At 47.0% G+C, this 23,983-nt stretch overlaps 2 protein-coding genes across 2 annotated transcripts in view; both read left to right on the top strand.

Annotated features, from left to right (window-relative positions):
* Nucleotides 1–4,275, top strand: LOC309525128 (E3 ubiquitin-protein ligase TRIM7-like). The gene is made up of 6 exons (XM_082210543.1): nucleotides 1–75; nucleotides 384–614; nucleotides 1,257–1,279; nucleotides 1,750–1,868; nucleotides 2,828–2,860; nucleotides 3,686–4,275. Exons 1-6 carry the CDS (start codon nucleotides 16–18, stop codon nucleotides 4,168–4,170), a joined length of 951 nt encoding a protein of 316 aa, XP_082066669.1. The 5' UTR covers nucleotides 1–15; the 3' UTR covers nucleotides 4,171–4,275.
* A 14,789-nt stretch (nucleotides 4,276–19,064) lies between these two features.
* Nucleotides 19,065–23,983, top strand: part of LOC309526190 (E3 ubiquitin-protein ligase TRIM7-like) — a 31,790-nt gene continuing 26,871 nt past the window's right edge. The window contains exon 1 of the mRNA XM_082212105.1: nucleotides 19,065–19,229. The gene's annotated coding sequence lies outside the window, so the exon portion shown is untranslated. The remainder of the gene's footprint in view (nucleotides 19,230–23,983) is intronic.

Raw genomic sequence — 23,983 nt, 5'->3', positions numbered from 1 at the left:
GAGACTCTGAAGGGGATGAAGGCAGAAAACCTGAGGTATAATAGAAGAGCAGAAGACACCATTCAAAACCTGCTTGTAAGTGTCGCTCTTACTGGGAAGTAAGCAAATAATCAAAAGAACTAGTGTTTGGTGGGGGGATAAAAAAGTACACCCTGAAGCCATCAAGCAGCTCCACTCTTTTGGATGTCTATTTATTTGGGGACGCCTGTTCTGATGGGAAGGAAAATTTTCCTTTGCTTGAAAACTGACGCATCATCTGTGAAAATCTAAAAATTCAGAAGCACCCAGCCTGTTCCCCTGCAGTAATCCTCAAACCCTCTTTATGCTGCAGAAGGAGTGGCAATGTTGCTAACAGCCTGTTTTTCTTTCCATCTTTCTTGCAGGAGAAACTAACATCTGATAGGCAGAAGATGAAGGATGAATTTAAGCAACTACATTTGTTTCTGGAAAAATGGGAAAACCAGCTGCTGAAGGAGATGGAAGAGATGGAGAAAGAGATTACAAGGAAATTGAATGAGCAGCTGGGCTGGCTCTCCAGAGAAGTTGACTCTCTTCAAAATACCATCCGGGAGCTGGAGGAGAAGCTTCAGGAGCCCCCCAGTGAATTCCTGCAGGTAGGAGAGTGGCATAAGCAGCCCAAGCTTTTCTCCAGGTCAAGGCCACGACCAGACCAGTCTCTGCCTCTATCATTATTCACAAATGACGTTGCTTAGTTTTGTGGAGCTTTTAGCTGGTTCTCTTACGTTAGGTGCAGGAGCATTTAAGAGGACAAGGAGTGAATGCTCACCTTAATTTGTTACTTAACGATGATGGAATCAGATGTTTTCTGCTCTTGCCTGATGATGGGTCTGCTGCTGGCTCCCAAATTAGTGATGTTGCCTTCCTGGCCTGTTTGGGAGCTTCACAGAATCTGCTCTTGCCAAGAGGAGTCTGGCTTGGGTGGATCCCTTGGCCAGATCCTTGCAATGAACAGAGCCCTATTTTATGCCTTTTAAGGTGTGGGACAGTTTGTCATTTCAGGGCTTCTTTTAAGAAGTTTTCCCTTCTGTGGTTATATTACCTGAGTTGGGCTGAAAATAGGTGGACCCTTGGTCTGATACCTTACTGGTCCTCTTTGGTTCCTGCTCAGGGCTTCATTTAAGAGGCTGTGCTCTGATTTTATGACATTACCCTGCTTGGACTGGGGCTTGGGGTGTGGGCTTTGATGGATGGCCAGTCGTGGAGGCTGAGTTCTCTTCTTTTTCTTTCCCCTGCAGGATATTAGAAGCACTGTGCAGAGGTAAGCAGATCCCTCTCCTTTTCCTTTGCGCTTTGTGTTTCTGTGAAGGATGTGGACTGCAGGAAAACACCCGTTGTTCCCAAGGGAACAGTATGGGTCTTTGTGACCTCCAACTTTTAACAAATCAATAGGGGCCAACTTTTTTTCTAAAGTTCCTATTTTCCCTTCCAAACTTCCTTTTCTCAGTTTCTATCTCTTGTTTCTGATTCTCTTTCTTTCTGTTTCCACCTGGTAGTCTCAACCATCTTCCAAAACAGGGATGTATCTAAGAAAGCATCAAACCATTGTTCACACTTTTATTCCCTGCACTGCTTATTTCAATATACGTTTCAGCTGACCTCTTATTATTCACCTTGAATCTGACCAGCCAGTTTCTTGATCCTCTCCCCTCTCCTCCTATTGATTCCTTTGGGAATTTGAGGTTGGATGGAAAGCCAGCTGGCATACTTAAACCTTTTATTTCTCCACAGGCATGAGGGGAGACAGGCATTTGAGGCTCCCAAGATTTTCCCTCCTGAATTTATGTGGGAAATCTTCGGCATCTTTGAAATATATCCATTTCTGAAAGTTGTTGTGGAGCAGTTCAAAGGTATTGGCAGCAAGAATTTCATGCTGGATATTGAATTGGTCCATATGGGGTTGAGGAAAAACTCAAGGTGTCCTCTGTAATGCTAGGAGAGCCGGAAAAATTGAACTTGAGGGTCAGTAGGGAAGGTAACTTTAAATTTCACTGAGGGGGAAAGGAGGTCCTGCAACCACAGCTCAAAATGCCATTTGCTGAGACTGCCTCTCTCAGCCTGGTGCCTTCTGTTTGTTTGGACTCCAACTCCCATCAGCCCAGCTGATACTTAAAGTCCAACTTCCTCCTCTGTGGTCTACATCATCTTAGCATTAAGGCAACATGTTTATTTCTTCAGCAACCATGCCTCACCCACATGCAGATTTATGCAGGGACACTTGAAAAAACTCACACACTTCTGTGGCTGAAGCTTTGTATGACTTAAGGCCCACTGAAATCGGCCAGGGGGTGTGTGAGCGCAAGAATATTGTGGTGAATTTAATGATCATTTTGGTAGTTTCAATGACACTCTGTCACAACTCGTGTTTAGCCAGGCCTTAGGCTCCAACACTTTAAGGCAATAACCTTAAGAGGCAGATTTTCAAAAGCAGATAGTAGTTATCCTTGTGTATGCTGAGAGAGACAGAAGATCTCATAAGCAGAAGTCAAATGTGATTATTTGGAAACAAGTGAAAAGACAAACAAGGTTCTGGAAACCGAGGAATGGTTGAGGGAGTTAGGCATGTTTAGCCTGGAAAAAAGCAGACTGAGAGGACGATATTGTAGCCATCTTCAAATATCTAAAGGGCAAGTAAGATGGAGCAAGATTGTCTTCTCCTGCTCTGGAGGGTAGGACTCAAACCAATGGCTTCAATTTACAAGAAAGGGGATTGTGACTAAACAATGATATCAACTTTTTCTGTGTTATAACATTAATTAACACCACGCCGGTGTGTGATGCTTAATCTCTCTTGCTTTCCGTTTCACAGGCACTCTAACATCAGGACTCTCTCTGAAGAAAGGTAAGCTGAGGAGCCTCAATCAATCAATCAATCAATCATTTTATTTGCACTTCCCCTTTCCAAAGTTAAGCCCATGCTCATGGGGGCTGGTGACATATAAATAATTACATAATAACACAAAATAGTCATATGCAATGAATAAAACATTAAAAAGTACACAAACAAATTGAACAACTTCCACCTAAATCATAAGATCTAAAATAAAGAAGTAACATAATAGCAGCAAAAGCCCTAACCAATGCCCAAACCCAAGAGTCTGTTTCACAGCCTCAGCTTTTGTAGCTGGAGTCAGTCCTGGCTAGGGGGAATAGGCTTGCAAGGCAGGGAGCAGGTCTTCAAGGGCTCGCGGTCAAGATGGTCTGACAGAGAACCAGGAGGGAATGTGTGCTCTATCAGGAAGCTTTCTGCTTCCATCATCCCTGCTAGCGGGCTCTGAAACCACCACTGCATTAACTAAGGATAGCGGGGAAAGTTATCCATTGGGGGAGCTGTTGCGGCCAATGTGCCGATTGCTGGTGGGGCCACAGTGGACAGAACCAGTGTCCAAAGTCACTCCTTTTCTAAGATCCCAACCTTTTTTATTACTCCCCTTCTTCGTCCTTGGTCAGTTGGCTATTGGGAGAGAGAATTTCAAAGAGTTTTTGAATTTGGACAGAGGGCCAAAGCTGGGCCTAGCAGCGAAGCCGCAAGGAGGCCCCCAGTCCAGTCAGGAAAGGAACCCCCTTCCTCAATGATCCCTGGAGTGGATCTAAGCTCACAATGTCTATCCTCCCAGCTGATTCCTCTTTTCTTTTCTCCTCCTTTCTCTCCTCGCAACGCCAATAGCAAGTGTAACTCTGGACCCGGACACCGCTAATCCCCACCTGATCGTGTCTGAGGATCGTCGAAGTGCGAGGTGGGGAGAGGCACATCAAGAGCTGCCGGACAATCCCGAGAGATTCAGCGGACATCCCTTCGTGCTGGGGTGTGAGGAGTTTACAGCAGGGAGGCACTACTGGGAAGTCACCATGGACATTTCGGGTGAATGGGCTGTGGGGGTCGCCCGGAAGTCTGTGAGGAGAAAGGGCATGCTCTGCTTTACCCCTGAGGAAGGCATCTGGGGACTGAGGCAGCTGCGTAGCCTGCCTGCTGCGAAGCTGAGAAGGATCCGGGTGTCTGTCAATTATGCAGGGCGCCAAATTCTCTTTTTTGATGCTGATACAGGCAAGGCACACTACGTTAAAATGGCTGAATTCTCTGGAGAGCCCCTTCTGCCTATATTTTGGGTGGGGCCAGAAACCAGCCTTGAACTGCCTCCGGTGACACACTAGCCTGGCCAGCCCTCCAGAAAAAAAAGAGAAACGTGTGGAAAAGGAACTTCCAGATTGTTCCTTGATTTTTTTAAAACCAAAGGATTGTGTGCGCTTCTGTGTGTAGATGACATTAAAGAGATGACGACAAGAATGTGTCAGATTATTTTTTCCATTGCATATCTGCTTGCCTCACCTCATGGTCTTGGTGCCTGAGGATAAATCAGGCATCCCCCAAGACTTCTGGCCTAGGGGCACCTTTGCCATCCAGGAGACCATGGCAGGGAGCACAAATTACCAATTTCACAAAACAGAAACACACAGTGTTAGAAAGCTTAGATATATAAGCTAATTCCAAATGGCACCTTAAACCTATGTTACCGTCGCCACAGTGGAATGTGAGGGCGCCATTTTGGCAGAGGCAATGCCATTCATTATCATTATTATTCCTTTTCATTTCTATACTGCTTTTTAAAGAAAAAAATCTCAAAGAGGTTTACAACACATTAAAACATTGATAAATCACCTCTTTTGCATACCTCAGAGTGGCTGGGGGAACCCAGCCAAATGGGCGGGGTAGAATTAATATGCTTGCGTGAGTGCTGGGAGGACCGCTCCCTTTCTGCCAACTCCGTCCGGCCTAGGGGGCGGGGCCTGCATTCATCGCCACAGCATAAGAGGCCTGGGAGAGGCCTCCGGGACACGACTGCTGGTGCTGCTGCTTGCGTGAGTGCTGGGAGGACCGCTCCCTTTCTGCCAACTCCGTCCGGCCTAGGGGGCGGGGCCTGCATTCATCGCCACAGCATAAGAGGCCTGGGAGAGGCCTCCGGGACACGACTGCTGGTGCTGCTGCTTGCGTGAGTGCTGGGAGGACCGCTCCCTTTCTGCCAACTCCATCTGGTCTAGGGGGCGGGGCCTGCATTCATCGCCACAGCATAAGAGGCCTGGGAGAGGCCTCCGGGACACGACTGCTGGTGCTGCTGCTTGCGTGAGTGCTGGGAGGACCGCTCCCTTTCTGCCAACTCCATCCGGCCTAGGGGGCGGGGCCTGCATTCATCGCCACAGCATAAGAGGCCTGGGAGAGGCCTCCGGGACACGACTGCTGGTGCTGCTGCTTGCGTGAGTGCTGGGAGGACCGCTCCCTCTCCTGCCAACTCCATCCGGCCTAGGGGGCGGGGCCTGCATTCATCGCCACAGCATAAGAGGCCTGGGAGAGGCCTCCGGGACACGACTGCTGTTGCTGCTTCGTGAGTGCTGGGAAGACCGCTCCCTCTCCTGCCAACTCCATCCGGCCTAGGGGGCGGGGCCTGCATTCATCGCCACAGCATAAGAGGTCTGGGAGAGGCCTCCGGGACACGACTGCTGTTGCTGCTTCGTGAGTGCTGGGAAGACCGCTCCCTCTCCTGCCAACTCCATCCGGCCTAGGGGGCGGGGCCTGCACTACCATCACAGTTTAGAGGACAGAGCAGCTACCGGCAGCAATGGACAAAATAGTTTTAAATGTTTTAATTGCTTTTAATTTGCAGCACCTTAAATGGGGGTTGTTGTTTTTTATAATATTATATTATTTCATTATCTGCTGCAAATGTTAAAGATGTTTATATATATTTTAAGGTGTTTTAAAGGTGCTTTTATTGTTTACTTTGTTGTACCACCGTGAATGGTGGTTTTTATTTATGTATTTTTGTTGTTCCATTTTGTTTTGTTTTTGGGGTTGGACACTGAGTGGGGCGGGGATTGGTTTTGTTTGGGCATAATTGTTTTGGTTGTTTTGTTTTCTATTTGTAAATGGAGGTTGGTATGAGGCTTGGGATTGCGACCGTGGAGGGGCGAGGGAGGTATGGCGGTGGGGGCAGATGTTATAGGCGAAGGGGATCGAGATATGGATATGCTCGTACCCCTTCCAATCTGCGCCCCATCCCGAGAGACGAGGGTAGGGTGAGCAAGGATTACTCACCTCCTTCACTGGTGTTGTGCAATGCCAGGTCTATAGGCAACAAAACTGCTACCCTGCGAGATTTCTTTATCTCGCAGGGAGTTGACCTGGCTTGTGTGACGGAGACCTGGGTGCGCGAAGGGGTAACTGTTACCTTACGAGAGATGGCGCCCCCGGGTTTCTCCGTCCTCCACCAGTCACGGACTGTGGGCCGGGGGGGAGGGGTGGCAGTATTAATCCGGGAAGATTGTTCTTTCAGGGCTCTACCATCGCCATCGATCCCCGGCATTGAATGTGTTGGCCTAGTGTGGGGCTCCGAGGAGAGCTTGGCTGTCTGGCTGGTGTACCGGCCACCTAGCGCACCAGCAGCCACCCTGTCAGGCCTGCTGGAGGCGGTGGCCGGCTGGGCCTTGGAGTTCCCTAACCTATTGGTATTGGGAGACTTCAACTTCCACGCTGATGCCACTCCCTCCTCACAGGCTCTGGACCTGGTGTCTTCCATGGCGATACTAGGGCTCTCCCAGTTTGTTTCGGGCCCCACACATCAAGCAGGCCACACGCTGGATTTGATCTTTGGCGCCGGTATAGATGTGATCATGTCTCCTTCGATGAAGGTGCCATGGTCTGATCACTACGCTCTGAAAGCCAGGATTGACTTTCCACCCCCACCCTGCTTAGGTGGCGAGCCGATTTGGGCTCGCCCGCGGAGGCTGATGGACCTGGATAGATTCCGTCAAGCCTTGCGGGACCTTGCTCCCCCTGGCGACTCATTGACTGAGCTTGTTGAGGGCTGGAATACCCAGCTCCTGGCAGCCATCGATGAGATCGCACCTAAGCGCCCTCTGCGACCCCGCAGAAACCGGGCTCCCTGGTTTACCGAGGAGCTTCGGAAAATGAAGCGGGACCTCAGACGGCTAGAGCGAGTATGGCGGGGTGCTCGTGACGGAGCCTCAAGAACATCTTATAGGGTTTTTATGAAAACCTATGAGATGGCAGTGAAGGCTGCTAAGAAGTCTTACTTCTCGGCCTCCATTGCATCCGCTAGCTCTCGCCCGGCGCAATTATTTAGTATAATTCGGTCTTTAACGTCCCTTGAAGGACAGCCAAATTTAAATAACAATCTGACACACAGCTGTGAGGCATTTGCGAGCTTTTTTGCGGAGAAGGTCCTGTTGCTCCGCCATGACCTCTCTGCCAATTTGGATACAATAAAGGAACTGGAGGCCCCTCGACTGTCCTCGGGTCCAGTATTGGACCACTTTGACCGGATATCTCCAGCTGATGTGGACAGATTCCTCCAAGCTGGAAAGCCCACCACCTGTCCTCTTGACCCGTGCCCGTCATGGCTGATTAGAGCGTGTCCAGACGAGGTGCGGGGCCCCCTGGGGGATATCATCAATTTGTCCCTTGGCACCGGGATATTCCCAGGGGAACTGAAGGAGGCGGTGGTGCGTCCGCTCTTAAAGAAAACATCATTAGATCCCTCAGATCTATCCAATTACCGCCCGGTCTCGAATCTTCCATTCCTGGGTAAGGTGATTGAGAGAGCGGTTGCTGAACAGCTTGGTAGGTTTCTGGATGAAACATCTGCTCTGGACCCATTCCAGTCCGGCTTCCGCGCTGGTCATGGGACCGAGACGGCTCTGGTCGCCCTAACAGATGATCTCCGCAGGCAGCTGGATCGAGGCGGGTCAGGGCTGCTGATTCTTCTAGATCTGTCAGCAGCCTTTGACATGGTCGATCACGAACTCCTGGACCACCGCCTTGCCGACGTGGGGATCCAGGGCACAGTCCTTCAATGGCTGCGCTCGTTTCTCTCTGGTCGGGGACAGAGGGTGGCGCTTGGGGGGGAATTGTCATCACGCCACTCCTTGGTGTGTGGAGTGCCTCAGGGTGCAATTCTCTCCCCGATGCTTTTTAACATCTTTATGCGCCCCCTCGCCCAGCTTGTCCGGAGTTTTGGGCTGGGTTGCCATCAGTATGCCAATGACACCCAACTCTATCTGTTGATGGATGGCCATCCTGACTCGGCCCCAGACACACTGACCAGATGTCTGGAAGCTGTGGCTGGATGGTTACGTGGGAGCCGGTTGAAGTTAAATCCTTCGAAGACAGAGGTCCTCTGGCTGGGGCGGGAAGATATGGGATCAGGGGGGCAACTCCCATCTCTTGCGGGGGTGCAATTAGTGCCAGCACCGTCCGTTAAGAGTTTGGGTGTAATCTTCGATACCTCCCTCTCTATGGAGTCGCAGATTACAGCTATAACAAAGGCGGCATTTTTTCATCTCCGCCAAGCTAAGCAGTTGGCCCCTTATCTCTCTCGTCCTGACCTAGCCACTGTGATCCATGCGACGGTCACCTCCAGACTGGATTATTGTAACTCGCTCTACGTGGGGCTGCCCTTGAGACTGACCCAGAAACTCCAGCGGGTGCAGAATGCCGCGGCGAGACTCCTTATGGGGTCTTCGCTGCGAGAGCACATTCATCCGGTATTATACCAGCTGCACTGGCTCCCGGTGGAGTACAGGATCAGGTTTAAGGTGCTGGTTTTAACCTTTAAAGCCCTATACGGCCTAGGACCCTCGTACCTACGGGACTGCCTCTCCTGGTATGCCCCACAGAGAAACCTACGGTCTGCAAATAATAACATCCTCAAGGTCCCAGGCCTCAGAGAGGTTAGGCTGGCCTCAACTAGAGCCAGGGCCTTCTCGGCTGCAGCTCCAAACTGGTGGAATGCTCTGTCAAAAGAGACTAGGGCCCTGCGGGACCTGACATCTTTCCGCAGGGCCTGCAAGACAGAGTTGTTCCGCCAGGCCTTTGGTCAGGGCGCAGCCTGACTCCCTCCTCTGGCAACCTGCACATAATTCTGCATAATTGGTTGCCATCAATTTGATTTAATTAATTTTATAATGAAATATTTTAGATTGTGTGATTATTTGACTGATTATTTGATTGTTGTTAGCCGCCCTGAGCCCAGCTTTGGCTGGGGAGGGCGGGATATAAATAAAATTTATTATTATTATTATTATTATTATTATTATTATTATTATTATTATAATTTATTATAGCTAGAGGGTCACCCAAGATTCACATGGTCACAGTTGGACCTGTGCCAGTCGCAAAACCTGCCTGGGGGATTTCTAATGCTGCAAACTGGATGATCGCACAAACCCCCAACAAGAGGGAAAATGCCTAGAACGTTCTCTCTCTTTTTAAGGGGGGGGGGAGACAGAAAAAACACCTGCCAACCCCCTCTCAAAATATAGGAAGCTGCAATGGAGTAACAGCACTTTCTCTCCCTAGACCAGCCCTCTGTTTCCTTTTCCCTCAGTTGAAATCCCCAGTAGAGAACGAATCACGAGCGACAGTGGGCTTTTCTTTTGGGAAAACAGGTTGCAAACAAACTTTATTATAATAGGTGTAAACTAGGGGTTTTGGTTCTTCTTCCACTGAAATGTAACAACCAGTGCTGTTGCTTTTTATGAAAATGAGTACGGTTTCAAGTTGTAGGCTGTATGCTGTTCAGGCTTAAGGTTACTTTCTTTTACACATCTTCCATAGATCAGACTTCTCCCCACACACTTCAGGAATTTAGGATTTTAACTGGACTGTTTCCTTACAGACCCCCAAATCCTCCTTTGCCTCAGAATCACGACTGCCCTTTCCTGTCAGAGTATTCCCTCTGAGGACCCGTTTTCCTGTAAACACCGTGTGGGACGGTGTCTTTTCTATTTTAACAGTGTTCTGCGATTCAGAACTTGGGAATATATACTGTCAGTTCTCGGCTCTCCTCAACTCTACCCCGTCAGAAGAAGAATCCCTCTCTCAGACCCCATGAATCCCTCACACCTTCTCTCACTCCACTCCAACTGCCTCCTTTGGAACTCTGGCCAATCAGGAGCTGTTGCTAGGCAACTTTGCAGGCAGGGAGGGGGAAAAAAAACCACTAGCAGACTCAACCAGCTCAGTTACAGATAGGTAGCCGTGTTGGTCTGCCATAGTCAAAATAAAAAAATTCCTTCCAGTAGCACCTTAAAGACCAACTAAGTTAGTTCTTGGTATGAGCTTTCGTGTGCATGCACGTGTATCTGAAGAAGTGTGCATGCACACAAAAGCTCATACCAAGAACTAACTTAGTTTGTCTTTAAGGTGCTACTGGAAGGAATTTTTTTTATTTCAACCAGCTCAGTAAACAAACTTTTCCGTCACAGAAGCTCCCCCCCAAACCCCATTCATTAAAGCATGAAACAAGGTGTCTGAAGGGGTGGTTGTGCCCGGGGTGTGTCCCTGGGGACTCCAGCACCACCAAACAGCAGCCCATAAATATAAAGTCCTTTGGGCATCATCTGCCTGAGGGGTGAGCTTCCTTCACTCCTCAGTTTGTAGTCCACACTCAAGGCTGCCCAGAAAATACAGAGCAACTCTGGTATCCTCATAATACTACTTATTGCTATCTTGCGTGGAAAGGCACACTTTGCTTCGCAGGAGCCGCATTACATCCAAAGGCTCTCTCCACTCCAAGACTGAGAGGCAAACCCTGCCCAGGCATCATGCTTCAGTTGGCTGGGCCTTTCCCCTTGAATTTGAACTCTAGCCCTGGACAAATTATCTCTGCCGCCTCTCCTTGTATGCCTCAGGCCAGGGGTCAGCAACCTTTTTCAGCAGTGGGCCTTTTCAACCCCTGTCCGTCAGACCTTGTGGGCGGCCGGACTATATTTTTTTTTGGGGGGGGGATGACTGAAGCCAGTGTGGTGTAGTGGTTAAGAGCAGTAGACTCGTAATCTGGGGAACCGGGTTCGTGTCTCCGCTCCTCCACATGCAGCTGCTGGGTGACCTTGGGCCAGTCACACTTCTCTGAAGTCTCTCAGCCCCACTCACCTCACAGAGTGTTTGTTGTGGGGGAGGAAGAAGGGAAAGGAGATTGTGAGCCGCTTTGAGACTCCTGAAGGGGAGTAAAAGGCGGGATATCAAATCCAAACTCTTCTTCTTCTTCTTCTTCTTCTTCTTCTTCTTCTTCTTCTTCTTCTTCTTCTTCTTCTTCTTTTCTTCTTCTTTTTCTTCTTTTTCTTCTTCTTCTTCTTCTTCTTCTTCTTCTTCTTCTTCTTCTTCTTCTTCTTCTTCTTCTTCTTCTTAATTCCTATGCCCCACAAATAACCCAGAGATGCATTTTAAATAAAAGGACACATTCGGCTCATGTAAAAACACGCTGATTCCCGGACCGTCTGCAGGCCACATTGAGAAGGCGATTGGGCTGGATCCGGCCCCCGGGCCTTAGATTGCCTATCCCTGCCCCAGGCCCTGCTCTCTTCACGGAGGATGTGATCACAAGCTACCATGGCTGCGCTCTCCCTTCCCTGACAGAGGCGGGGAAGTGCGAGCATGAGAATTCTGCAGGGCTCAGGGCCAGGCTTATGCGCTTCCTCCATCTTCCCCAAGTCCCTCCAACATCTCCACAGAACTCTTTTCTTTGCAATGAAGCCTTTGGCTTCCCCTCCTTCGGTGGACCTGTTCAACTGCAGCTTTTCTCTCTCAAGATCAGGGGTTGGCAAACTTTTTCAGCAGGGGGCCGGCCCACTGTCCCTCAGACCTTGTGGGGGGCCAGACTATATGGGGGGAAATGAACGAAATCCTATTCCCCGGGCCTTAGCTTGCCTACCCATTCTCTAGACCAGTGTTTTTCAACCTTTTTTGGGCAAAGGCACACTTGTTTCATGAAAAAAATCACGAGGCACACCACCACTGTGTGCGGAGAGGGAGGGAGATGTCAGAGCCCCGCTGCTCTCTATGGGGAATCGGATGAGAGTGGACCACCTGTCCGCTCTCATCCGATCCCATCCGATCTGATCCCCACCCAGGATGGATGGAAAATAGGGTGGACACAGTTGAAAAACACTGCTCTAGACTAAGTGAGAGGAATCTTTAACCCTCCTGATGCTGAAAGCTATTGTGGTGTCGTGGTTAGAGTACAGTGGTACCTCGGGTTAAGTACTTAATTCATTCTGGAGGTCCGTTCTTAACCTGAAACTGTTCTTAACCTGAAGCACCACTTTAGCTAATGGGGCCTCCTGCTGCTGCTGCGCCACCAGAGCATGATTTCTGTTCTCATCCTGAAGCAAAGTTCTTAACCTGAGGTACTATTTCTGGGTTAGCGGAGTTTGTAACCTGAAGTGTCTGTAACCTGAAGCGTATGTAACCCGAGGTACTGTACTGGAGTAGGAGACCCGGGTTCAAATTCGCACTGAGCCTTCAAGCTCACTGGGTGACCTTGGGCCACTCACTGCCTCTCAGCCTAATCTACATCACAGGGGTTTTGTTGGAGAAAAGGGTGGGGTAATGAATGAATGAATGAATAGAACTACAATTCCCATAATTCCCAGCAAGCATTGGCAATGGGAGTTTGGTTTAATGGCCCCTGAAGGGAGTCCCTTGAGATCTTTTGTTAAAGGGCGGTATGTAAACCTAATCAATAAATAAGGGCCAACGGTTCCACAGATCTCCTGCTCTACATGACTGTTTTGATGGACAGATCAGCAGCCGCTTGGAGATTATGAAGGAGAGGAAAGCACTTCTGGTCTATAAAGCAGAAACAGAAATTGAAAGCACCTGTTTGTCAGTATCACTAGGACTTGGAAATGAATGAGTCCTAGAAGCCTGGGGGTAGCCAAGGGGGGCAGGGTAAATATACATAGCAAATGGAGCTTCTGCCCCCCCCCCAAGACCTGCCACCCTAACAAAATCCTGAATACGCTCAGGCCTAGAAACATTTTTTTGGGGGGTACAGTTAAATATTAAATTAATAATAGTAACAACAATAATAATAATTTTATTCATACACGACCCATCCGGCTGGGTTTGGGGTCTGAAGCACCTTTTCCTACAACAGATTATACACCCCCATACGCTGTTTGAAGATCCAGTAAAATCTCTCATATTGTTGCAGAAATAAATGGATACACAATACTACGCACCCACAAGAGGGGGTTGCCAAGATTTGTCTCTTTTTTAAAAAGACAAGATTTATGGGTTGTCGTTTGTGTTAAGTTGTGGGTGAACATATCAAACAACACAGTGATTCTTCAAACAGCTCTTGTTTATTCTGAGGCCAGAACAGAACTGAACTGAAGAGCTCAGTCAGCCTGCTTATATAGAGCTCCAGAACAAAGCAACTGTTGCAACTTTCTAAAACTATCCAATCACTGAACGTCACTTTCGATCCTTCATTTGCATAACTATCTACAGTATCCCCCTGCTGGCTCAGGGTGAGAACTTCAGTACATAACAGTTTGGTGCTGCAGTCCCCAGTGACACACCCCTGGGTACAACCACCCCTACTTTATTCTATTTTAATGAGTGGGATGGGGGGGGGGCTTCCTGTATTTTGAGAGGGGGTGGCCAGGGTCTTTTTTGTCTCTTGAAAAATAAGAATGTTCTAGGCATTTCCCCTCCTGCTGGGTGTTTGTGTGATCATGCCGTTTGCAGTGTTAGAAATCCCCCAGGCAGGTTTTGCAACCGGTGCAGGTCCAATTGTGACTATGTGAATTCTGGATGGCCTCTCTAGCTAGCTTTCTTCTTTTTAATTATTTTTTTAACTTGTAAAATCAAATAAAAACTAAGGAAAGGAAGAGAAAAGATTACCACATTGCCAAATAGAGAGATTTCTCTGAATCCCTCGACTTCCCACCTTCCTCTCCATGGGCCCTATTGTCTACATTTTCAACTACATATAATTACATAATCCATATTTTCTATCTGTCCGTAATATCCATCATATTAGTTACATTACGGGTGTTATTAAAATCCTGCTAATGTTTTCGTCTGCTTACAGTGGCCCCCTAAATAAATTATAAACTTCCCCCATTCTTTCTTGAAATTATTGTCTTCTTGGTTCCTGAGCTTTCCGGTCAGTTTTGCCATTTCGGCATATTATAACAGCTTGATTTGCCATTCCTCTCTGGCCAATCTAGCTTTCTTAAGGAGATATGCAAAAGAGATTATTTATCAATGTTTTAATGCGCTGTAAACCTCCTTGAGATTTTTTCTTTAAAATATAAAGCGGTATAGAAACAAAATGAATAGGAACGATAATAATAAATGTCATTGCCTCTCCCAAAATGGCGCCCATACATTCCATTGTGGAGACTGTAACATAGGTCACATTTGGCGATTCGCTTATATATCTAAGCTGCATATTTCTGTTTTGTGAAATTGGTAATTTGTGCTCCCTGCCACGGTTTCCAGGATTGCCAAAGGTGCCCCAGGCCAGAAGTCTTGGAGGATGCCTGATTTAGCCTCAAGCACCTAGATCATGAGGCGAGGCAAGCCAAGCCAAGCAGATATACAATGGAAAAATAAAAAATCTGACTCATTCTAGCACTTGTCATCTCTTTAATGCCATCTACACACAGAAGCGCACACAATCCTTTGATTTTTTTAAAAATCAAGAAACAATCTGCGAGTTACTTTTCCACACATTTATCTTCCTTTTCTGGAGGGGTGGCCAGACTAGTGTGTCACCGGAGGCAGTTCAAAGCAAGTTTCTGGCCCCATGCAAAAGATGGGCAGAAGGGGCTCCCCAGAGAATTCAGCGTTTGCAAAGGTCTTGAGTAATTCTCCTGTATCAGCATCAAAAAAGAGAATTTGGCGCCCTGCGTAGTTAACAGTTGCCCGGAACCTCCTCAGCTTTGGCGCAGTAGGCGGCAGAGAGCGGCGGGTAGACGTGCCATTGCCACCTGTCTGCCCCAATCCCCAGATGCCTACACCAGGGTAAAAGCTGTCCAAGCCCTTTCTCCTCACAGACTTCCGGGCGACCCCCACAGCCCAGATGTCGTCAGTGCCTATGGTGACTTCCCAGCAGTGCCTCCCTGCTGTAAACTCCTCACACCCCAGCACGAAGGGACGTCCGCTGAATCTCTCGGGATTGTCTGGCAGCTCTTGATGTGCCTCTCCCCACCTCGCGCTTCGACGATCCTCGGACAGGATCAGGTTGGGATGAGCGGTGTCTGGGTCCAGAGTTACACTTGCTATTGGCGTCGCAAGGAGACAAAGGAAGAGAAAAGAAAAGAGGAATCAGCTGGGAGCATAAACATTGTGAGCTTAGATCCACTCCAGGGATCACTGAGGAAGGGGGTTCCTTTCCTGACTGGACTGTGCCCCCCCCCCCGTGGCTTTGCTGCTAGCGTAGCCCAGCTTTGGCCCTCTGTCCAATTTCAAAAGCTCTTTGAAGCCACCATTCTCTCTCCCAATAGCCAACTGAGCAAGGACGAAGAAGGGGAGCAATAAAAAGGCTGGGATCTCAGAAAAGGATTGACTTTGGACACTGGTTCTGTCCACTGTGGCCCCACCAGCTATTGACACATGGGCCCCAACAGCTCACCCTGATGGATAACTATGATTGAGACTCCTCAGCTTACCTTTCTTCAGAGAGAGTCCGGATGTTAGAGTGTCTGTGAAACGGAAAGCAAGAGAGATTAAGCATCACACCGCCCTGCTGTTAATGAATGTTATAGCACACAAAAAGAGTCAGCTGATTATAGTCATAATCCCCTTTCTAGTAAATTGAAGATAACTACTATCTGCTTTTGAAAATCTGCCTCTTAAGGTTACTGCCTTAAAGCGTTGGAGATGAAGGCCTGGCTAAACTTGTGTTATGACATAGTGTCACTGAAACCAGCAAACTGATCATTTAGGTCTTGAAATCTAGATCATGGACAATTGAAATTAAGTAATTCAGACTCTATAATTGGCTGTACTTTTTTTGTTTTTGAACGTGGTAAGATGTGGCTTGATTTGTTATTAATATGGATCCCCCCTCTTTATTGGAAAATGAATAAAAATTATTTACAAAAAACAGAAACCACCAAACTGATCATTATATTACTCACTATATTCTTGCACTCCCCCCCCCATTGGGCCTTAAGTCATACAAAGCTTCAGCCACAAAAGTGTGTGAGTTTTTCCAAGTTTCCCTGCATAAATCTGCATGTGGGTGAGACACTTGCTGAAGAAATAAACATGTTGCCCTCGTGCTTAGATGATGTAGACCAGAAAGGAGGAAGTTGTGGTCTTCACAATGTTGTTGGACTCTGATTATCGCTGTAGACCAGTATGAAGTAAGCAGCACATAAGCGGCACACAAAACACTACCAAAGCATTCTACATTCTAAATCTTATATTAATAATCCAAAAATTGAGAGAACAAGGTACAAGATCTACTACAAAAGCCACAAACAGAAAACTCATTCAAATTGTGTCCAAAAGGAAGACTCAGTCTTTAAAGTTCCTTTAGCCAGGCTCCTGTAGATATCAACAAAGGTAAGTTTGAACAAACGAAGTATCAGTGATGTTACACTCAAGGGTTAGATATCAACGAAATAAACATGTTGCCTTCATGCTTAGATGTTGTAGACCAGAAAGGAGGAGGTTGTGGCCTTCACAATGTTGCTGGACTTCGATTATCAGCTGGGCTGATGGGAGTTGGAGACCAAAGGAAACAGAAGGCACCAGGCTGAGAAAGGCAGTCTTAGCGAATGACATTTTGAGCTGTGGTTGCAGGACCTCCTTTCCCCCTCAGTGAAATTTAAATTCCTTCCCTACTGACCCTCAAGTTCAATTTTTCTGGCTCTCCTATTCAATATCTAGCTTGAAATTCTTGCAACCATTACCTTTGAACTGCTCTACGACAGCTTCCAGAAATGGATTTATATCATGGAAGTTCCAAGCTTTCCACACCAATTCAGGAGGGAAAATTCTGGGAGGCTCAAATGCCTGTCTCCCCTCATGCCTGTGGAGAAATAAAAGGTTTAAGTATGCCAGCTGGCTCTCCACCCAACCTCAAATTCCCAAAGGAACCAATAGGAGGAGAGGGGAGAGGACCACAAAGGTCTCAAGAAACTGGCTGGTCAGATTCAAGGTGAAAAATAAGAGGACAGCTGAAACGTATATTGAAATAAGCAGTGCAGGGAATAAAAGTGTGAACAATGGTTTGTTGCTTTCTTAGATACTTCCCTGTTTTGGAAGACGGTTGAGACTACCAGGTGGAAACAGAAAGAAAGGAAAGAGAATCAGAATTAAACAAGAGATAGAAACTGAGAGAAGGAAGTTTGGAAGTGAAAATAGGAACTTTAGAAAAAGTGGGCCCCTATTGATTTTTTAAAAGTTGGAGGTCACAAAGACCCATACTGTCCCCTTGGGAACAACGGGTGTTTTTCCTGCAGTCCACATCCTTCACAGAACCGCAAAGCGCAAAGGAAAAGAAGAGGGATCTGCTTACCTCTGCAAAGTGCTTCTAATATCCTGCAGGGGAAAGAAAAAGAAGAGAACTCTGCATCCACGACTGGCCATCCATCGAAGCCCACGCCCCATGCCTCAGTCCAAGCAGGGTAATGTCATAAAATCAGAGCACAGTCTCTTAAATGAAGCCCTGAGCAGGAACCAAAGAGGACCAGTAAGGTATCAGACCAAGGGTCCACCTAGGTATTTGCAGCCCAACTCAGGTAATATAACCACAGAAGGGAAAACTTCTTAAAAGAAGCCCTGAAATGACAAACTGTCCCACACCTTAAAAGGCACAAAATAGGGAGGGCTCTGTTCATTGCCGGGATCAGGCCAAGGGATCCACCCAGTCCACAAGCAGGCCAGTAAGGCAACATCGCTAATTTGGGAGCCAGCAGCAGACCCATCATCAGCCAAGAGCAGAAAACATCTGATTCCATCATCGTTAAGTAACAAATTAAGGTGCACATTCTCTGCTTGTCCTCTTAAATGCTCCTGCACCTAACATTAGAGAACCAGCTACCAGCTCCACAAAACTAAGCAATGTGATTTGTCAATGCAGTGGTGCCTCGCAAGACGAAAATAATCCGTTCTGTGATTCTCTTCGTCTAGTGTTTTTTTCGTCTTGCGAAGCAAGCCCATTGAAGGATTAGCGGATTAGCGCTATTAGCGGCTTATCTGCTGATCGGATCAGCTGATAAGCGGCTTAGCGGCTTAGAAAAAGGGTGGGAAAGGGAAAAAAACCAGAAGGAACTCGCAATACATTTTCGTCTTGCGAAGCAAGCCCATAGGAGATTCGTTTTGCGAAGCACCTCCAAAACGGAAAACTCTTTCGTCTAGCAAGTTTTCCGTCTTGCGAGGCGTTCGTCTTGTGGGGCACCACTGTAATGATAGAGGCAGAGACTGGTCTGGTCATGGCCTTGACCTGGAGAAAAGCTTGGGCTGCTTATGCCACTCTCCTACCTGCAGGAATTCACTGGGGGGCTGCCGAAGCTTCTCCTCTAGCTCCTGGATGATATTTTGAAGAGAGTCAAGTTCTCTGGAGAGCCAGCCCAGCTGCTCATTCGATTTCCTCGCAATCTCATTCTCCACCTCTTCCATCTCCTTCAGCAGCTGGTTTTCCCATTTTTCCAGAAACAAATGTAGTTGCTTAAATTCATCCTTCATCTTCTGCCTACCTGATATTATTTTTCTCTGCAAGAAACATGTGGAAAGAAAAACAGGCTGTTAGGAACATTGCCACTCCTTCTGCAGGATGAAGAGGGTTTGAGGATTACTGCAGGGGAACAGGCTGGGTGCTTCCGAATTTTTAGATTTTCACAGATGATGCATCAGTTTTCAAGCAAAGGAAAATTTTCCTTCCAGTCAGAACAGGCTTCCCCAAACAAAAAGGCATCTAAAAGAGTAGACCTGCCTGACAGGTTCAGTATGTTATTTTAATTCTCTCCCAAGCATTAATTATTTTTCTTATTTGCTTACTTCCCAGTAAGAGTGACACTTACACCCAAGAATGAACTTTTTTTTCCTGTCGATGTTTTTTTCGCCTGAATTTGTTCCTCCTCCTCCTTCAGAGTCTTCAGGAACCCGCAGAGCTGATCCTGAAAAGAAAAACCAAAGTTCCCATTTGGGTCCTGGTGAGAGGTTTCTTGGAGATAACCATCATAATCGTCATCGAGGCAGAGAGAGAAAGAGGCAAGCGAGAGGACTGTTGAATTATGTTATCGTTTCCCAGTTTTTGAGATTGCAGAGCCTGCTTCTGCCATCCAGAGTATTGAGCCTACGACAGATGCAACTGATGAGTGTTATGGAGAAATGTTGGGAAAAGACCCAGAAAGCCCCTTCTGCAGAAAATGTCATCCTCTTTCTATCACAGGTTGGATTTCCTTCTTTTTAAATTATCATTCAAACAAATTGCCCACTAATGCAAGTAAAAGCTACCGTACTGCAGGGTGGGTATTGTGGCTGAGAAAGTGTTAAGTCATGTTTGTCCTGGAAAGCATTGTTGATATTCTAACAGGCAGGGAGCGGAAGAGTTTATGCCAACCCTGCAGTCTAGGATTTCTACGAAGTCTTAGTCCCTGCGGGTTATTTTTTTTAGGGGATGCAGTTGTGGGGGTTAGTTGATTGTTGCAGCATTGGGGCCGGTAGGGGTTGGTTAAAGCTGTTGGAATACACTGCTTGCACTACAAGCCTAAGACCAAACACCAGTGGCAGACCTACATTAACACAACTCATGACTCTTGAGTTCTTTGCATAGTTTAGGGCTGGCAACAGGAGAAAGGAGGGTGGTTTTATGCCTCTAATGTTTGTTGTTGTTGGGCAGTACTTGTGTATATGTAGATAGAATGATTAACACTGAAATACCACCAAGGGGGAAAATCTTCACCTCTTGATCTGAGCCATCAAAGTATTTTTTCCCTTTATAACAGCAAGCATCTCAGAGAAGCCCAAAACATCAGCCTTCTAGGTTTTATTATTTGCTTGCCTTTTTAAAAGCAATTGTACATTTCTTTCCGTCCCAAAGAATTTATGTACTGTACTGGTATTAATTCTTTCCATTTTTTCAATGCATGCTCTGCTATTAGTATTATGAGATTCTGAAAGGGGAAATTCAGTTTGTACTCATTTGGGCTGCATTTATTTTCCCTAGAAAAGCCACCTTAACATTGTTCAAACTTTCTAGATCAGCTTAATTTTTATTTTACCTAATCATACCTAATATACACATCTAGTGAAGTCTTATGAGGCAAAGCAAGTCTCAGTCCCATAAAAGCCAATATCTGTCTTAGGATGTGTAAAATAATTAGATGAGAGGCCTCCTGAGCATGTGCAGAGTCAGTTGACAGCAGACTGCCTCCCTCACACCTAGGATTAGAGGGATAAACACTCACTCAGAGGAGACAGTGGTTTATGGACAGCCTTTAACCTTGATTGCTGAATGGCTCAGTTTGATAGAGCATGGTGCATATACTGTCAAGGTTGCAGGTTCGATCCCCTTATGGGACAACTGCATATTCCTGCATTGCTGGGGGTTAGACTAGATCATCAGGATCTTTTCCAAATCTACAATTCTTTGATTTTAATTCCCATCATTTATACTAGCCGTTCCTATGAACGGTTCATTCTTACCTTGTACTCTTGGACGGCTTCTTCCACAGGAACCACCCTGTGGCCGCTGTGCCCTTGGGATGTGTCACACTCCCCACAGAAGGGGGCTTCGTCGTCCCGGCAAAAGAGGTCCAGGGTCTTTTGGTGCCTCTGACAATCCGAGCGCCTCCTTTGAGCCTCTCTCTCCTCAGAATGATCCCACTCACTGATGATTCCGACCATATTTGTGAGAAGCCTGTTTCGATTGTAGTCTGTTTTGACAGCCTTTCTGCACTCGGGGCACCTGGTTTTCTTACCAGACTCCTCCCAGCACCTCAAGATGCAGCTTTCGCAGAAGTTGTGCCTGCAGCTCAGTTCCACCGGACGAGTAAAGTAACTGAGGCAGATGGAGCAGGTGACTTCACTCCGGATCCTCTTCCTGTACCTCTCCTCAGTCATGGCTCCACTCCTGTTGTGAGGGACCACTCTCCTTCTCCAGAAGCAGCCGCACCTGGAAGAGAGATGGAGCAGAGTTAGGATCCCTGTGAACTTTAATCTGAAATGGGAAATGTAAGCCCTGCCCCATCCGCATGGGCCTTCTCAGCAGTGGGACCCGCCCTGTGCAAGGCCCTCCCATCAGATGTCAAGGAGATAAAATACACAACGTTTAGAAGACATCAGAAGGCAGCTCTATATGGGGAACTTTTTAATGTTTGCTGTTTTATTATGTTTTATATGTGGGATCAAAGAAATGCCTCTCCTACACCCTGGAAAGAAAGATGACCACCCTCCCTCAAGTATTTGGCAAAGGCAAATCTCATCACAAGAACCACAAATGGGGACAGATTCCTCCTCGCCAGAACAGCCATGGGCTCTGTTGCTCAATGGGTAGAGCATCTGCTTTGTAGACCAAAGGTCCTAGCTCAATTCCTAAAATCTCCAGGAAGCATTGGGAGGGACCCATGTCTGCAACCTGAACTGCAATTGCCCAATGTTTCCCCCCATAGACGGCTATAAAATTGCTGGTGGTCTTAGCAGACCCCTTAAAAATTTGCTTTGATTTGATTCCTGCAATGTAGGGGGTTAGACTAGATGACCCTTGGGGTCCCTTCCAACTCTGCAATTCTACGATTCTATGATTTTCTTGACTGTTTTAGCAGTTCCAATGGACTGTGTTCAATGGTTTTGAATTGTATTCTGTTCCTTCATATATATATATATATTTGCGTGGTATTTTAATACGGTTGCCATTTGCATTCCCAGTAATTCAAAATTTAATGCAATAAAAAGGTAAGAAATACAGCAATAAAAATACAATCGAAAATCAACATGGATGTTTAATGGTGGCCACATCAGTTAAGGTTACCATTGAAGTTTTTCGCTGTGTGGAAAAACCCTGGTCCAGAAACAGCTTCCTTTGTATCTTATTTTATTTAACACACACACACACACACCACTTTTTATAATAAAATCTCTAGGCAGTTGACAATAAAGATTTATCTTTAAAGGACATAGGAGAGGAGGTAAACCGGGGGCTGGATGTGAGAGAGGCACTTTAAACTTCATTTTTAAAAATCATGAGGATGGTTCCCATGATGTAGATCACATGTGGACGCTGCGTTATTTGCCTTGTTTCTTAGCTACTGTGTACCAAAACGTGGCTCTTATCGAATTAGCAAAGTAAAAGATGGAGAGGTTAAATCGGCTAAAATCCAGGTGTAAACACAAAGCAAAACCGCGAGCGATAGGAAAGTCCTAAAACGTTCATCCAGCAACACAAAGAAGAGCAGGTCGCTGCCAATCGTGGGAAGTGCTAAAAAGAGCGTGGATGGCGCTGGAATTTTTGGGAGCTAAACTCCCCCACCCGCCCGCCCCAAAAACCCGCACCTGGAGATGGCAGGATTTGAACCCGGGACCTTCTGCACGCAAAGCAGATGAGAGAAGACGGACACGCACATTGAAGTTACGGAATCATGAGAAATTCATCTGCCTTTCCCCCCACCCCGCCTCGTTTCTCTTCCTAATTTAACAACAATTTCTGAGAAATCTGAACCCTTCATTTCATCTTCATTTCTATAGCTCACTCAGCTCGCGGAAAGACACCTGCAATCCCGATTCTTTTAAAGAATCGCCAGTGATGTCCAGGAAGGACAAAACCGAGGCCGGGGGGGGGGGAGAACCACCGTCATTCATCTTCCCATCGTTAATAAAAACGCACCCACACGTGTCGTGTACACGTGACGACATCCCCGCGCAAAGGGCACGGAAAGGAGCCCGCAGCGTTACGCGCGAACCTGTTGAGGCATAAATCTCGCTTAACTCCATTATGTTAGGAAACGAATATGGAAGCTGAATTTGATGGTTGTAATTTCTCTTTTTTTGTTTTGCTTTGGAAATAACAATTTTTTTTAAAAAAAAATCACGCTCAGTTCCTTGATCGGGGTCTGCAAATGGGGTCCGAGAATAAATTTACCTTCATTTTTCCGAGTCCGGACATAGCAGAGATAGGGAGCAAAGGAAAGAGAGGGGGGTATCACAAAATAAAAGCCATTCACACGACCGTGTACACGTATCTCCCGCGCGACATGCTAGGAAAGGGTCCTGCCGGGTGAGGCGCGCCTATTGAGCAATGAATCTCTCTCACCTTAGAGATCTTGAGAGACGAGATCGGTGAGCAAAGCGGATCCGAGCCGGAGAATCCTTCCGTCTCCACGTCCGGCCAAAGCAGGAATTCGTAGCGCACCTAATCCGGTGGAGAGATTAGCAAAGCGACCTCTTTTTGCCTGATCCGGGGCAGCTCTGGTGAGCAGCAAGAGGAGGAGCCGAAGCAGCAGGCAACGAAATCAAAATCGCCGCCACGAGAAAAGTAGCCAGTCAGAGACTGCAACTCTGTTGATGAATGGATATTAGTTGTGAATGCATAAGCGGGGGCGGACCAACGCCGCTTCACTTGGCAGCCAATCAGCTCTTGAGAGGCTCCAAATGCAGATCTGCGATTCTTATCCCTATATAGGGAGAATTGAGGCAACTGTAATCAGGGAGCCAATCAATTCAGACAAGGTCGCATCCCTGCTCTTATTCTACATTCAAAGAGGAGGTGCGTGTCTGCATTTAGAAAAGCATTTTATTGCATGATGTTTTATTGCATGATTTAAAATGCAATCAGCAATAACCATAGCTTCTGGTTAGCATTGCTTTGTGGGGAGCGGGAGCGGAACAGCAGCTTAAAGTTAGAACCGATAGTTCAGAGCATGTTTATGGGCTTTGGAGCCCAGAATTTCGTTGTCAGCAATATGCTGATGACACCCAGCTCTTCCTGTGAGGCAGCGCGTGTCCTGGACTTAGAAATGGACTGGATTAGGTAAACCCCGACCCACATAATCGATCGCATGAAACAGCACGCGCACACCATTTGAAGGGCACCGTCCACCAACTTTGGGGCTTGTCGCCTCAAATGCTTTATATTTTAAAGGACTTGGCTCTTATGCCGGAGACAAAATTTGCAGATTTTGATCCTATCAGGCTGGGACTCCCTAAGCA

The sequence above is a fragment of the Podarcis vaucheri genome (genome assembly GCF_965113315.1).
Source record: "Podarcis vaucheri genome assembly, chromosome: 2".
Taxonomy (NCBI): domain Eukaryota; kingdom Metazoa; phylum Chordata; class Lepidosauria; order Squamata; family Lacertidae; genus Podarcis; species Podarcis vaucheri.
This window is presented reverse-complemented; position numbering and strand designations above follow the sequence as displayed.

Bases quoted from the DNA above. Each gene is read 5' to 3' on its own strand.
- LOC309525128 (XM_082210543.1), top strand. From the start codon at position 16: ATGAAGGCAGAAAACCTGAGGTATAATAGAAGAGCAGAAGACACCATT. The intron at 615-1,256 runs GTAGGAGAGTGG...TTTCCCCTGCAG, and splicing joins CCCCCAGTGAATTCCTGCAG to GATATTAGAAGCACTGTGCA. The intron at 1,869-2,827 runs GTATTGGCAGCA...TCCGTTTCACAG, and splicing joins TGTTGTGGAGCAGTTCAAAG to GCACTCTAACATCAGGACTC.